Source organism: Vidua macroura, chromosome 2, assembly GCF_024509145.1.
Source record: "Vidua macroura isolate BioBank_ID:100142 chromosome 2, ASM2450914v1, whole genome shotgun sequence".
Classification (NCBI taxonomy): Eukaryota; Metazoa; Chordata; class Aves; order Passeriformes; family Viduidae; genus Vidua; species Vidua macroura.
This window is the reverse complement of record NC_071572.1, coordinates 73100049-73116176: the sequence shown is the minus strand read 5'-3', so window position 1 is coordinate 73116176 and position 16128 is coordinate 73100049. Positions and strand designations below refer to the sequence as shown.

The 16128-nt window shown below is 45.8% G+C and overlaps 2 protein-coding genes across 2 annotated transcripts; one reads left to right on the top strand and one right to left on the bottom strand.

The window, feature by feature from the left end:
• Positions 1-945: 945 nt before the first annotated feature.
• On the top strand, positions 946-9541 carry LOC128804128 (cystatin-A-like). Its single transcript, XM_053971625.1, has 3 exons — positions 946-2401; positions 7207-7308; positions 9332-9541. The coding sequence occupies exons 1-3, from the start codon at positions 2336-2338 to the stop codon at positions 9458-9460; spliced, it is 297 nt and encodes a 98-aa protein (XP_053827600.1). The 5' UTR covers positions 946-2335; the 3' UTR covers positions 9461-9541.
• A 224-nt stretch (positions 9542-9765) lies between these two features.
• LOC128804248 (cystatin-B-like) lies at positions 9766-15121 on the bottom strand. Its single transcript, XM_053971863.1, has 3 exons — positions 14730-15121; positions 10969-11070; positions 9766-10580 (listed from the first exon to the last, which is right to left on the bottom strand). The coding sequence occupies exons 1-3, from the start codon at positions 14793-14795 to the stop codon at positions 10452-10454; spliced, it is 297 nt and encodes a 98-aa protein (XP_053827838.1). The 5' UTR covers positions 14796-15121; the 3' UTR covers positions 9766-10451.
• Between the last annotated feature and the right edge of the window lie 1007 nt (positions 15122-16128).

Sequence of the window (16128 nt, the reverse complement as noted above, 5' to 3'; positions counted from 1 at the left end):
TGGTCATCTTTGATCACAGGTCTGTGAAATGTCAGCACTTCAAAGTAGTTTCATTAAATACTTGTGCAGGATGAGTACTGCATCCCAGTCTTAGAAATATCACTGGATTTTGGGACAGCCAGTAGCACTGTCGTGGAAAGGAAACAGTCTGATTTGCCTCTGTAAACTTCAGCATCAACTTGCTGACAATTAGTCTTGATTTTTTTCCCCTTGTGCACAACTGTGCATTCTGGGGGAAACAAGTTGTTATGCTTTAAAGTAAAAAACCAGTAAACCCAGAAATATGGAGTCCAGTAAATGATTTCCAGATATTATTAATATCTTCAGTTTCACACCTATTCTTTCCAAGATTATAAATGAACCCTCCTAGACTTTGTGCTCAGTGTATTTGTTCCTAGACAGAATCAAGAGTTCTCCAGGAGTGTACTAGTGCCCTAGGGATCTTAACATCCCTTCCCAAGGAACTTAGCAGGATGTGTATCCTGGTGAGTGGACAGGTTTATAAAATATCCTGTTTTAGTACTGGTGCTGTGCAGTTGTGGGACACATTCTCTGATTTCTGGCCTCAGTAAGGTGAACTGGCTCTTCCAGTTCCTCAACTTATCTGTCTTGCTGTATGAATAAGGCACAGTTGGCAGAACATGATCAGCATTTGAGTGAATCAGCAGGGTCTTATGTAAAAGAAGGTTTGAGTTGTCATCAGCTCCATGAATAGGACTCTGAGGAACTCCTCATCTGGAGAGAAGTTGTTGAAAGTGGCAGAATTCCAGTTTTAACAGCTGCCACTCCCTTTATTCCTGAGTATTGGAAGGATTTTTTTCTGTTCACAAAAATACTGTCTCAGGACAATGAATTTTCCTCAAATGCTTTTTGTCCACTTCCACAGCACTGCTGCTCAAGTCTGGAAAATTCTGCAATATCTTTTTCAGTAACATGCTGTAATACTCATCAATACTGCTGAGTGTAGGGCCCCTACAGCCCCAGTTTCTCAATCTCAGGGGCTTTGTACCAAAACCAGGCCTCGAAGTCAGATCTGAAGTACTTTTTACAGTGTCTTGCATAATTTGTTATCTCTAAGGAGGAGGTTCAGTAGTATGGGTAGGACACAGATAAGTTTGTTGATATGGCCATAAACCCACCTCTTCCTAGCAAATTCCCTAATACTGATCCTAGCAGAAATGCCCATTGCCTGTGTGCAGCACATATTCTCATTTCATCTGCTCCCATGTACCTGCCCCCGCAGACTAAAAAGTGTCTGGTCTGCTGCTGCTTCTCTGGTCCTCACGCTGGAACAACATTCCTCTTATTTGCTGCTGAGGGGAATGGCAGGAATATTGACAGGGAGTAATTTTATCTGTGGTCTTGAAATGTTAGTTCTCCCTTCCCAGGGAGGGCTGTTAGCAGTTATTAACCTTCCCCCAGTTGGATTTGAGCTTTGTACATTCACATTTGTGAGTGTGAGTGTGCCATGGCACTGTAACTGCAGAATGAATACTTCTGACTATATGTTCTCATGTGATCTGTTTCAACAGCATAATTGAAAATAGGACAGCTTTTGTGTTTTTTGATTGTACTTTGTCTTCCAGGAAATTGGCACTAGAGTTAGAAAGCAGATTTTATTGCACATTCAGTTGGTATTATGATTGCTGAATGCAGTTCTTGGTTTGATGGGAATGAAGCAGAAATGCCTTATTTTCAGTACTTACCTGAATCTGGGATTGAATTATTTTCTACTTCTGATGTTAGTGTTTACCCTGGCAGCTTTTTGGTCAGGCAGAGGAAAGTCAAGTCACTGAATGTAAGATGCTGTCTGCTCCTGTTTCCCCTCTTAGAAGGATATTGAGAGATTAAAATTTCAAGTTAAACAGGACCTATGCTAAGGAAAGTGCTGCATCCTTTCCTCTGATCAGTAAAGGTGTTGAGAAATACTGGGTGTGTCTTTGATATGTTTCACAAGAACTCAGCCTAGTCATCTGCACATGGGTGGGGAGGCAAGAGGTTCCAGCTGCAGCTCAAACTAACTCTCTTTAAGATGCGGGTGACTGGAGGCTGATGTTTGCTTTTCTTTTGGATGTGAAGACCATAAACACTTCTTTAAGTGCTTTTTACATTTATTAATAATATTGTCAGTGCTTTACATTGCTTTTCTCCCCCTTTTCCCCTTTTGTCTCCTTTTCCAGATCAGTAATGGTAGGCTCCGTGTGTTGCAGGTCACATGGTTCCATGACACATGTGTGTGTGTGTATATATGTGAGATGCCTGGGGACTCTGCTCAGACTGCACTGAACTTCCCTCTTCAGAGCCACTCATCGTTTCAGAGAAGTCACCTGCCACCATGATGCCTGGGGGCTTATCTGACACCAAGCCTGCTACTCCAGAAGTTCAGCAGCTTGTTAACCAGGTGAGTTGCACCCTCTCTTTAGATTAAGTTACTTGTGTGCAAAGAGGCTATTCCTGAAGCTTGTGTAAAGCCTGGGAGACTGAGCCAGAATCTTATGATGAAAGTGGGAATCCCCTTGATTGGCAGTGTTTTCTTAGCATTCTATGTAGGAAGTGCCTTGGTAAGACTGAGACAAACCACTTCTCTGTCTCTTCTTTTTCCATGGCCAAGCATGGTACTGGCTACCTTCAGTTAATGTCTGTGTGAAGTTCCAAGCCCAGCTCTGCTATGCCAGCAGTGAGGTCACTTGTTTGAAATGAGAGGTGGCATATTGGAAGGGAAAAGGTTGTACCTGGCAGAGTTCATTCCTCAGTTGAAGGACTGCATAGGACAAACCACATGCTAGTATGCAGTAAAGAATTATATACGCAGGACAAAGCTTTTAAATTGTGTGTTCCCTGCTGGCATTATGTGTTTTCTAGAGTCACAGCTGTGATACAGGGGCTGCTGCTGGGGCAAGATGAGCTTTGCACAAGGCAGGGCACTAAGTGAGCCCAGTTGCCAGGTGATTGGTTACAGGCAGTGGTCCTGAACTGGAGCAGCTGTGTGAGCAGCACCTCACACAGACGTGATCCTCTAATGCCCTGCAGTGTAGCAGCTCTTTTTAATGAAAGTATAAAATGCATCCTGAGGAATGAAAGGGGTTCCCACCCACTCACCAAATCATCTTCACCCTTCTGACTCTGAAAGACGAGCTCTTGTCCCTTTGGCACTTGCACTCAAGCACTCTTTGAGGAAACAAAACTAGGAAGTAGCAGGGCTGAATGCATTGGCCAATACTGCAGCACACTCACTACACCTGATGTGCACGGCTCCCAGCTCTCTCCTTTGCTGTGCCACCGAGGACAGAGTTTGCACCAGCATCATGCCATGTCTTCCACGATCTTGCAACTGAGACCAGGCAGCCCAGTATTCTGACAGGACTCTTTTTGGTACTCCACCAGTGGAGGGGATAACTTTAACATCCAGTTTACTGATTAGAAGATACTCCATGTCACTCCGTGTGTCTGATTTAGCAGAGATACAAATATGCTGGTAACTTGATACAGGTCTAAGTTACTCTTAGCAAAATGTAGCGACTGCAATCCCAGTTCTCTGAGGATACCAGCGTGTTCTGCACTCCTGGTGTACAACACCCTCTGTCACCACACTGGGCATCCTCAGTGACTGGGAAGGGGGATGTGGGTTGAAGTCAGCTCTAGCCAGCAGTTTTCTTCAAAATTCTTTTGTCCAACCATTTAGTTTTTATACTCAGGGTTGGGCAGAGCCATGTGTTCACTCTCCACATGCTGGTCTGGCTAACTCAGGTGCGTATTCGCTTTCTCTTACTGAACTCGAGGAGTTGCACCACCACATGATCCCTTCCATTGACAGAGCTATTTATCAAAAACACCCTGTGGTCAACCTTTATGTTGAGATAAAGTCAGCTCATTTGCAAAAGCTGTGGTCAGTCACACCCTGCATTATTCCGAGTTTCATGGGTGGAAAGTCACCCTTCCCCAGCTCCTCTGAGCCTTCTTCCATTATAGGGCTTTATTGATCAGTCACAGCTTGGGGTCACCAGAGCTGGGGACATGTACATGAGGGAGGGCTGGAGTTTGGGGTAACTGGTTAGTCAGAGATGATTTACTGCAGAGCAGAAATGGATGATCTACAGTTGTTTGGGGGCCACTAACTAAATTACTTGGGAGCAGTACAACTCCTCCTTCTATGCCGGCAGGAATGTTTGAAGGAGCAGCACTTGCAGAGATCAGAAATTCCCTTTTACATATGGAGGGGAGACCTTAGCAAGGGACTTGTAGCACCTTTGTGTATTTGCCATTTTTGTTTCCTCATGTTTAAGATGGGGCCAGCTGAGGGCTGTGAAAATTAATTTATGAGTCTGTGAAATGCCTCAAGCACCACACTAGATACTGAGCTTCGTTTTCAATGCTGGACTGTGTTATTTATGGGTCATCAGAAGTCTTGCAGTGTGTATTGGAGGTGAAACCACAGCACTTGGGTGTCTGTGAGCAAACAGGCACTTGAAAATGTGAATGCTGGTTTCAGGCAGTGTTAATGTCCCCGGAGTACAGGGCATGTATGGAATCTGAAATGTGGATAGTGCAAAGTTTCTGTTTGATTCTAGAAAAGGGCTGATCCTAATTTTAGTGTTCTTTTGTAGCTTCAGGAAAATGAAAGCAGATTGTTCTTTGCTCTTTATTTTCTTCAAGGTGAAATTTCTGCCCTGTGCTGAGAGCAGGAGAGAGAACACTTCCTGGTCCTTTCCCCCTCTGCAGAGGCTTTGGTACAGTTGTCTATGGAAAATATACTTATGGAAACCTTATGTTGGGGAAATCCTTCCAGCATAAGTGTCACCAATTCATGAAGCAATTCTGGGGGCTTTTATGCTCTGCTGAGCAGAGAAGCAATTCCTATGATTTCAGTGAAGTTGTGAAGAGCGTTTGCAGAACTTGTGATGCTCAAGGTCTGTCTGCTCACGGGATTACACAATTATTTTCTTATACCTCTGCCTTGTCTCTAGCCATCATTAGTGAGCTGAGAAATGCTATTTACTTGGTCTCCCTGTTTTACAGCTGTTGCCCAAAACTGAGGAATGTTTTGGATTTAGGATGCTGTTAGATAAGAGCTTAGGAATGTTACATTTTTTCACCTGAGGATTAAGAAGCTGTTTGCCTTCTTGATTTTACTTATGGCTTAGTCTGTAAATAACAAGTGGGGGATACAGTGTCCAGAGGAGAGAGAGCAAAACTGGAGAGAGGTGGCTTTGTTTTGTTTTATTCTGAGAGAGGAATATAATGCACCAAAAGTTGCTACTTAGGCGCATTCTAGGAGGCCCCTGCCCCAGTCAGCTGGAAGGTTGTTGGGAATTAAAATTTCCCTGGTTTGCAAGAGTTAGCAGCTCCTCAGCTGAAAGTATAGTTGTCTGTTCGTGGGGATAGAAATCCTGTGAAAGCTACTCAGCAGAAGAGCAGGGTAAAAGATCATGAGGAAGCTGAATAGGATGATAATTTCTGGCTCTTTGGAAAAGATCTGGATGTTTCTTGGGTGCTTTCTGTGGCCTTCCTGCTAGGAAGGAATGTCATGGGAGTGGCAGCCAGCTGTAGGTGCTTGTGCTGGGAAAGTTAATTAATTCAGTGGGTTCTTGTGAAACAGGTGGGTTGTGAGAAGCGCTGAGGTACTGCTGGCCTGGCCAGGGCAGCCTGAGGAGGCTGGCACTGACACTGCTCCTCTGCCCAAACTCAGTAATGCACCCGGTCATCAGTGTGGGTGTCATGTGCAGAGGGGCACTGTGTCACCCAGCGCAGGAGAGACTGTCTCTGCTTTCTGTGTGGTCGTCATGCAGTGATCATGAAATGGGAGAGTTTTAAATTCTTGGAGAAGTAAGGAAGAGCAACAGCAAAACCACTGCCTTGGACTTCAAGAGGGAAGACTTTGGCCTGTTTGGCAGACTGGTTGAAAGAGTCCCTTGGGAGGCAGTCCTGAAGGGCAAAGAGATCCAGGAAGCCTGGGCATTTTTCAAGAAGGAAGTCCTAAAGGTGCAAGAGCAGGGTGTCCCTATGTGCCAAAAGACAAGCTGGTGGGGAAGAAGACTAGACTGGCTGAACAGAGGGTTTTGGCTGGAACCCAGGGTAAAAAATAGAGTTTATAAGCTTTGGAAGATGGGGCAGGCAATTCAGGAGGATTATAAAGGTGTTGCGAGGTTATGCAGAAAGTCAGAAAGGCAAAACCCCTATTAGAACTTCACTCTGGTCACTGCCAAAAGCAATGACAAAAAGTGTTCTTAAGAATACATAAGCAACAAAAAGAGGGCTAAGGAGAATCTCCACCATTTGCTGGATGTTGGGGAAGTCATGGCCACAAAAAATATAGAAAAGGCTGAGGTACTTAAACCCTTCTTAATCTCAATCATTAATAGTCAGACCAGTTGTCCTAAGGGTACTAGCTCCCTGAACTGGAAGACAGAGACAAGGAACACAATGAAGCTCCCACAATCCAGCAGGAAACAGTGACCTGCTTCTCCATGTGTAAATCTATGGGGCTGGATGGAATCCACCTGAGGGTACTGAGGGAGCTCATGGAAGAACTCTCCAAGCCACTGTCCATGATTTACCAGTGGTTCTGGTGAACCAGGGAGGTCTCACACAACTGGAGTTTGGCTAATTTGATGCCTCTCTAAAAGAACATCTACAAGAATGGTAGGAAGGAAGATCCAGGGAACTACAGACCTGTCAGGCTGAGCTCAGTGCCAGTGAAGGTCAAGGAACAGCTCATCCTGAGTGCCATCACACAGTGTGTGCAGGGTAACCAGGGATTCAAGTCCAGCCAGGATGGGTTCATGCAAGGCAGGTTCTGCTTGACCAACCTGATCTCTTTCCATGACATGCTGAGTGGATGAGGGAAAGGCTGTGGATGTTGTTTCCCTGGACCTTAGTAAAGCCTCAGACTCCAGTTCCTACAGCATTCTACTAAGAAGCCTGGACAGGTGCACTGCTCACTGGGTGAAAAAACTGGCTGGATGGCTGGGCCCAGGGAGAGGTGGTTACATCTGGCTGGTCAGAGGTGGTGCACCCAGGGCTCAGTGTTGGGGCCAGCTCTGATTAATATCTTTATTGATGATTTGGACGAGGGGTTGAGGGCACCCTCAGTCACTTTGTGGAGTTTCGTTAAGGGAGTATGTGTGAAAGGATGAAAATTGGAGTGGTATATGTGAAATAAATCCCTAAGTATCAACCTGCCAATAATTTTTCCATTTCTTTTTACAGGTGAAGCCACAGTTTGAAAGCCAGACAAACATGAACTGTGCTGTCTTTACAGCCATAGAATATAAGACTCAAGTGGTTGCTGGGACAATATACTTTATTAAGGTTTGTATATATTGTAGGAGGGAGTGTTTTGGAATTAAATGATACAGGTGACTTGCAGAGTGGCTTACAGCTAGAAAGAGAACAAACATAATAGGAAACTGAGTAACAGAAGTTGGGACTACCTCCAAATGCTTATAAAATTCTTCTGTTTGGCACTACTGTAAGCAGGAATATAAATATTATAAAACATGTGCTGTGTTTTTTCAGATGTGACTGGTAAGCTTCTTGGGATCATCTCCCTCAAGGACTATAGATTGCCTTCCCAACTCAAATTATTTCAATGAGTGTAACTGGTCTCCTGTTTCCTTTCAAGGCAAAATAGTATCTGAGTCCTTCAGTTGTGTTTGTTGGGATGAAATTGAAGTCAGCTTAAGGAACTGATGGGAAGATAGAGTCAATTTTGTTATGCAGTGCACACATTTGCTGACTAGTTTTGCATGCAAGCAGGTGTGTTGATGTTTTGGTTCTGTGTCAGATGCTGCAGAGGTACAGCCTGCCTGCTGGTTCTTTCTGTATTTTCAAAACCCCCTCTCTGATGCAGAGGAAAAATTGGGTAATGCTTAATTTGGAGCCCTCTGATAGCACCATTCCTCCTCTACTGGAAACCCATACCAATGGATGTGAGCAGCTTTCTGTGAAGCAGCAGAGAAGAAATGGCTGAGTGTATTTTTCATCTGAAGGCCAGCAAGCAGTGCTGAGCAGCAGGCTGGCCTTCTGGAGCAGAGCAGACATGGCCTGTGACTGCTGAAACCTCACGTGTGTGTGGGCATGTGCCTGACAGGGTATGTCATATTCCAAGGGAATTGGAATAATTCTTTTATTAGAGGAATTGGCCTGTAATGTTTGGGGGAGCGTAATTCTGCAGAGAGACACTGTGAGCATTAGCTCCACACTTCTCATACTTAGTTGATACCAGGAAGGACAGATGCTGCCAAACCTTCTTTCCCAGGTGCTTCCTTAAAAGAACTCTTAACTCAGAAACAAAGATTGATTACTGAACTTGGAAGAAATCCATTTGTAACACTGGAAATTGATGATTTGTCTCTTCTTTCCCAGTTTTACCAGTGATGGAAAACAGTTCCTCATTTTAGCATTAAATGGAACAAACTCTGGCACAAGATTCATTCTAGCATTAAATGGAACAAACTCTGGCACAAGATTCATTCTTTTATATTTCTGAATCTTCCACCTCACTGATCTTTTACCAGCAGACTTACAGCTGAGCTGCAACCCAGACCAAGCATAGTGCCCCACTGCAGCCACCAGAAAGCATGCAAAAACCTCTTGGAGCCAAAGGCATTAAAGTTTCCATGTCCCTCACCAAGGGAGAGCTTAGCACTTGTTGTACTTGGCTCTGTAAAAATGAAATTTTACAGCTTCCTACCAAGTCTTCATGTGAGGACTTTCTAGGGGGGAAGGTGAATTTCTTTGGAAGAGTATTTATTGTAGGCACTCCCATAAGCACCGGGATATGTCAGGTTCCCTGTTCAGGCATGGATGTGTTTGGAATAACTCTGCAGACCAGGGGTCCTGGCTTTCAGGTTGTCATTGCTTCTCAGGACCATGTTCTGGTCTTTATGTATTAGATGTTTCTGTACCCTTTGGGAGCTGACATTGTGTCTGCACTGTGTCCCACCCCCAAGCCATGGAGGTTTCCTCATTGTCTCTTGACGAGTGTGTCAGGAGGCTGTGAGCAAATGTGCTGACATCCTGGTGACTGAAATAGGACACCATCAAAACCTTTCTCCTGTTGCATCTTCTGGTGCTTCCACACCAAAGCAGTTCTGCTCATTTCCCCTTCACCTGAGTCTGAGGGTTTTTAATAGAGTTTTCTACAGGTGTAGATAGTTTCTGCCACCAGTTACTATCCAGACTTGGATAAGAGCTGTTGAAGTAAAAATGAAGGTACATCTAAAATTAAGATCCTGAAAAAAGATGTTCTTTCAAGAATGTAAAGAACAGCCTTTTGTTTGAACCTGCTTTGAGCCCTTGATCCTCACTTCCCCGCTCTTTTGGTTTCTAGGTCCAACTTTCCGATGCTGAATATGCCCACTTAAAGGTGTTTCAGAGTCTTCCTCAGGAGAACCTAGGTCCCAGCCTTGTCGGTTTTCAGACTGGCAAAACCAGAGATGACCCTCTGACCTACTTCTAAGACATGATGTGTTGCAGTGCCTCACCTCTGCAAATCCTATGGGGATTCTGCCCATGACAGTAAATAAAATAATTTTGGAAAGCTATTGTCCATATTTTCCTTTTGCTGCTGATATACCTGCAGAGGTCTTGTTATCTTTCATGTCTGTCACAAGACTAAAATAAAGTTTTTCTAATTAAGACATAGAATAAACATAACCTTATCTGGAATATAAAAAACACTTAAGGAAAAAAAGCGGAGCAAGATAATAATCAATGGTGAAAACCAATGAAGAGAACACTAAAGCACCAGTCAAAGATGCAATCTCAAGTTAAAAGAAATGTTTATTGTTTTAAATGCAGAAATGCTCGTCCAGCTTAAGTTCCTTTCCAGGACTTTTCCATAGGACCGAGAACATAATCAAGCTGGTTTGGTATTTTAAACTCACACACCCTCTATGGGACATTACATGTTACTGCTGCAAGAGGATGAGCGTGATTACCAAGGGAATGTTTGTTTCAAACTACTCTAAGCCTCTTCCTTACAGAATTGCTTCCACTCAAGTCTCTCATCAGATCTTTGCCCATAAAATACAAAGTACAATTTAAATCTACACATATATTCACAGTTGCAAAACAGCACAGAAAAGACTGAGGCTTTCCTCTTGTTCCTTGCTGCAAATATATGAGTGCTGGTGTCATTCCCCTTTTGATTTCCGGACCAAGGAAGTCCACAAACAGGACTCAGCCACAGTATTCTTGTTAAGTTGCACTAAAGCCTAAGTTAAGTTGCAATAAAAGTAGGATTTACATTAGTGCAGGTAATAGGAGAGCTCTGTGACTCTCAGGTTTGGAGATTGCACAGGAAGGGAATGGCATAAAAGAAATTGATTTTTCCACCATGATGTTAAAAAGACACTTTTTTCTGCCTTTGTTGGCACAGGAATCAACATTTTGCAGCCTGTAGAAAATGTACATAAGAACCAGCTAGGGAAACACAGCAGAGAAGGTTGCTAGAAATAAGCCAGTTCATCATGCTTTGTCTTGCTGCCCTGGTAACTGTGGAGGCTCAGCTGCTCATTCTCATGGGGGAGGCTCTTGAATACCCGCAGGTGCATGAACTCCTCATTCCCAACATGGACCTGCAAAGCATGAAACCCAGTGAAATCTCTGCTGGGGGAGCAGCCTGCAGCAGGAGGGGTGGCAGAGGCTGGGCTGGTTTGAGGATGGAGCAGCAGACAGGCAGTAAGAAAAACCATTGGCTTGTTTTAAACCAGACTAGGAGCCGTGACTTTGCAGAAATACCAACTAATCTTCCCATGAAAATGGAGAAAAGAGGATCTCTCTATTTAACAGATAGGAAGAGGGGCTGGGAGGTGGATATTTGTAGCTTTTTAATGCACAATTTTTTTTTCTTATAAAGGTCAAATCATAAGCATTCTCTTCTAGTTAAGAAAAGGAAAAAACCCACCATTCCAAAGATTATACACATTAATAGAAAAGAAACAACCCAGCTTGTTGTTGCTCTACCTTGATGAAGTAGTTTGTTCCAGCAACCAACTGAGTTTTAAACTCCACTGCATTGAAGACATCAAAGGTCTTCCCTTCTTTTTCTTCTAGCTGAGCTTTTACCTTAAGGAAACAATAGGTTCTTTAAGACTGTTGCAAGATTCAAGTATTTAGGACTTAAAGCTTACAGTTCACTGCTGCTGAATTCCCAGACACAGAGTTCCCACTTTTCCAAGACATTAAAAGATCAAAATGAATCATGTTAAGTTTTGTGTGAAAGCAGGACCAGGAATCTAGAGAGGTGGCAAAGCTGAGTCAGAGGTGGGAGTCAGTCACAACAGGCTAACACCAAGTCTGGAAAACACTTGACAGTTCTTTCAGCATGTCTGCTGGAATCTGTGTTTTCAAACTGAAAAACAGTGCTCAAGAAGTCAAAGTAACCTGTCCAGTACCCAAGAGGGAGCCATGAACTCCTGAGATGCAGCTCTTCTCTCCTGCACTGGGCACTCTAGCACATTGTGGCTGTATGGAAAATTCTTGGTCAGGAAAGCAGATTTCAGCTTTTGTTTTGCAGGGCAAGAGGAGTTAGTCTTGGAGTCCTTGCTTGGAAGTCCTTGTCTGCTCCAGGCTGCACCTCCTGCATGCATCATTGCATAGCCCTCCCTTCATTCCCAAGGCAGTAGTACCAGCAATGAGTAGATCCTCCAGCTATATGGTGTACTTCTCCTTCTTCCTAAATTCAAGGAAAATAGATACATCTGCACTCCTGCCTAAATCCCACAGGCTTCCTTGGGGAAAAACAAGTGCCAACTTGCCACTGGTCAGGTGCTGTAGGTGAAGCAGGAACAGAAGAACCATTCCTGCAATGGGCTGTGTTCTCCCACCTCTCCAACTCCCAGAACTCTGGTGCCTTTTCAGTGACCATCCTGAGAGCTGTGTCCATGCTTTTTATCTTCTCTTGGAGGTCATACCTCTACACTTCCTCCAGATTATGATCAGTATGTCACATGCAAGATAATAATCTTTGAACACTTTCCTGTTTGTTCTTTGCCATACGGAAATCCAAGATGCATTCTAAGATGCACTGAAGGGCACAGCCCCAGAAAGCACCATAATTCAATCCTGCCTCCTCCCCTTCTCCTGGCTCGTGTCCTGTACTCCATTAGCAATCCTAGGCACTGGGCAGCTTGGTTTCTGAGGTCACTAAATCACTCCAGCTCAGCACATTTTGTATTTCCACCACCAAGCTGAACACTGGACCCTGGGTACAGATGGCTCAGAGTCCTGCAGCTGCAAGCTTGTCATGGTGTTTGTGGCAGTGAGTCATCACAGCATGTGACAAACCACCATCCTGAGTCAGGGTGGAGAGGGAGATCCCAGACAGAAATACTCTTCCAAAGACCTGGTTCTTGATCTCAGTCTGGATTTGGGAGTCCTGGAGGACAGGAACCAGCACTGTGTCCTAGTGGTAGCAAAGTTAATGGCATACTGGGCTGCATCAGCAGGAGCCTAGCCAGAAGACAGGCAAGTGATTATTATTACCCTTTACTTGGCCTTTGTTAGAAAATGTGGAATCCTGTGCCCAGTTCTGGGCCCCCAGTACAAGCCAGACAGCAATGAACTGCAGTGAGCCCAGTGAAGGATCACCAGGAGCACTCCATGAGCACACCAGGATGGCTGGAGCACTTGTGCTGTTAGGAGAGGAAGAAAATGAGCTTGCTCAGCCCAGGGAAGAGAAGGCTTTGAAGAAAACTTTCCAGTACCTACAAGAAGCCAGGGTCTTTACAGGGATGAAACTTTCCACATGGCAGAAGAATGAGACAGAGTGGTCATAAACTGAAACTGGAGGTTCAGACTGGATATAAAGAGAAACATTTCCCCTGAGGACTGCACTACAGCAGGAGTGTTCAGAGAAGCTGTGCAGTTTCCATCCTTGGAAATTTTCAAGACTGACAGGACAAGGCTCTGAGCAGTCTGAGGATGCTGACCCTGTGCTCAGGCAGGAGGTGCAGTCCCTTTCCACCCAACCAATCCATGATTCAGTCACAGGGCTGGAAATGATCATGCCCTGAAGACTCTCCACTGCCCTGCATGGCCTGTTTGCCATGCACTGCCAGAGCAGTTAACTAAAAAGCAGATGGTTCACAATCACCCTGGATAAGCTCTGCCACAATTACCAGTGAGGAGCCAAAGCTGAACAGGCCTGGGTGGAAATCCTTGCCGTGAGGAGGCTGTTCCTATGGGATTCCTAAGCCAGACACTGCCAAAGGAAGCCTTTCTGCCCCGTGTGACACTACACCCGCTGTGGGTCACAAAACTGAACATTTGGCCATCACAAGGATTCTTATGAAACTGTAAAATGAAGGCAAGAACTGGAAAAGCAGGAACAGGGAATATGTTTATGGCAAGCAAACTGGTAGGCTCTAATAAATCTCCACAAAGACCTGACTTTAAGCAAATAAAATGATTTGAGAAGGCTACCTCGATTTAACAAAACTAGTGTTTTCTCCAGCAGTGTCCAGATGAGGATATGAGTGCATGGGCAAGTTTCAAGTTTGGGTTTTCCCACATGTATTTCATTAAAGGAAGTAATTTAAACTGGCAGTCAAACCAAGCTGGCTAAACTTTAAACTATTTAGGTGATTTAAATGAAAACATGAGTTTTTTGGTTAATTCTGTTTATTTCTGAATCCAACAGGGTTTTGTTTTTGAATTACCAAACCACTGCAGTGTGCTACAGAACAGAAAGTCAGGATTTCGAACCTAGTTTTAAGCCCATGTTAATTGCATATCTGCATTACCTTTAACACGACATGTAGGTCTTTTTTCAGATCAAAGCAATAATTACAACTCTCAGCAATTCTCAATCATGTGCTTATTACTGAAAACTCAGGCTGGTGCTTAGGAGATGCACATTCTCCTTTTTCCTAAAACACAGAATCCTTACACTGTACAAGGTAAATGTTAATTTCAGTATCTGCTGTGCCTTTGGATGCTCTGTATGTGTTTGGGAACTCCTCCTGCCTGGGAAACAGGCCCAGGCAATGACAAAGTGTCAGAAGCTGGAGCGCATCCTTTGTTTTGTGCAAGCTTTGCTCTCTAGCTCACCACATCCTAGCCGACAAAGCCAAAAAGCAGAAGGAACTTGAGTTTCCATGACAAAAAGAAGAACGTGTGCTTTGAAAGAACTTAGTTGCACGATGGCATTTTTAGAGTAAAAGCATGTGCTCCAATAACATGAGTGGTAATCTCAGGTACTGTAAGTAGTATCAGGATTTGGAGCAGGTTGGAGTTGAATTCTGTGCTGGGGAAAAGCAGAAGCAGCGAAGAAGCTTTCTTGCTTATTCCACGTTTCACCCCCTCGGGGAAAAAAAAAAAAAAAACCACCAAAAAAGCCACCCAAACAATCCCCCCTTTCCCAGACAAACAACAAAAACCCAAAACCCCAAACGTATGCACGCGGTTCAGATTCTGTAAGAAGCACAGGAGCTCGTTCCCCGAGCTCAAGGCCATGGCTTTGTCGCGTTTCCCCGCGCACCCAGCGCTGCCCACGGTCCCTCTGAGTCAACAGGGCCACGCCAGGCGGGCACAGAGAAGGAGAGCTCCGGGAGCCGGCGGCTGCTCCGTGCATTCCCCATTCCTTCCATCTTTACACCGGGGGGCGGTGTCTCGGCGCTCAGCCGCGCAGAGCAATGGCCGAGCACACGCTGGGCCCCGGACAGGCCCTGCGCGGGCCTTTCCCCGCCTGCGGGACCCTCCCGGGGCGCGCCCCGGCCCCTCACCTGCTCCGCGATCCGCTGCGTCTCGTCGGTGGCGGGCCGGGCCGCCGAGGGAGCTCCGCACAACATGGTAGCACCGCTCCGCTCCGCTCCGGGCCGATCCTGCCCCTCGGGCGTGCCGGGGCGGTGTCGGGGGCGGTGCCGGGCCCGGGGTTGGAACCCGCGGGCGGGGGCTCGGCGGCCGAGGCGGCGGCGGGCGGGGGCGGCCGGGCCCGGCTCCGCCCAGCCGGGATCAGCGCGGCCCTGCGGGATCAGCACTGCCCGCGCTTGGCGGAGACATCGCGGTCCGGCGGCCGATGGAAGACAAAACCAGCCTAAAGCGACACTTGCAGTGAAAGCTGCCGGCAGAATTTATTCAGCGCCCTGGACAGAAGGGCTGCAGCCGCTCCTCAGCGAGCGGCGCCTCCGTGACAGCCCCGCGAGAGGACAGGGCTGCTCTCAGCCGCTGTGTTTTCCCTTCCCGTGCGCCACCTTTCCCAGCAGTAGCGTGTTCACTTAGCTGCACGGAAAGGTCCATCTCCGGACTCCCTCGTTCACCACGTTCATCATTCCCTCTCCCACGCTGATTTTGTCGCTCCTCAGCCAGCAAGCTGAAGGCGGTGGTGAATTATCCAGCCTCTGGGGCATCCCTGGGGAGATTTTAGTCTGAATGTTAAGGTCTTTACCTAAATTTCCCCACAATTTAAACATACAGACTCTTGCAAAACCAACAACAAACACCTACCTTACTCCTCCCGCTTTGCAGCACCTCTTGGTAAAGTTGGTCAATATAAACCTAAATTTAACAATAGCAGGTATTGCAAACTGAACAGAGCTCATGGACTGACAAGGAGGACATGGTGAAAAGCATGAAATATGGAAGGTTTTCTTTCCTCTGATATCATCTAGAAATAAATTCTCTGCTGGGGCTTTCGGTAGGCAGAGTTCTGCCAGGTTTGTCAGGAGACTGGGAATGAAGGGTTGGGCTCTTCACTGGGATGGTACCCAAGTTTTCCAGTGGAAATCCCACCAGACAGCTGATACACTGTTGTTGTTTCACTACTGGACAGTTCACACTGAGGCAAGCTTTCCAGTGGATTTTTGAGCCGTGGTGGGTGGGATGAGGCATTCATGTGGGCATCTTCTGGTAGGAAATGTCAGTGGAGGTTCTCAGGCTCATGCTTTCAACAGAAGAATGTTCCCCAGCATGGCTTCATCAGTGTTGTCATGTATGATTCACTGATAGGCTTTTGGACAGGTGCCTGAGCAAGCCTTCTCCTCTCCTGGACTTGACAGGATGAGAATATATCCCCCTCTCTGTGCATGGGAAAATGGGTTTGGTTACAAAGAACCTTCCCAAAGGGGTCCTTTTTTACTGAACTTCCCTTGTGTCCAGCGTGTGTGTCACTGCTATCAGCTGCAG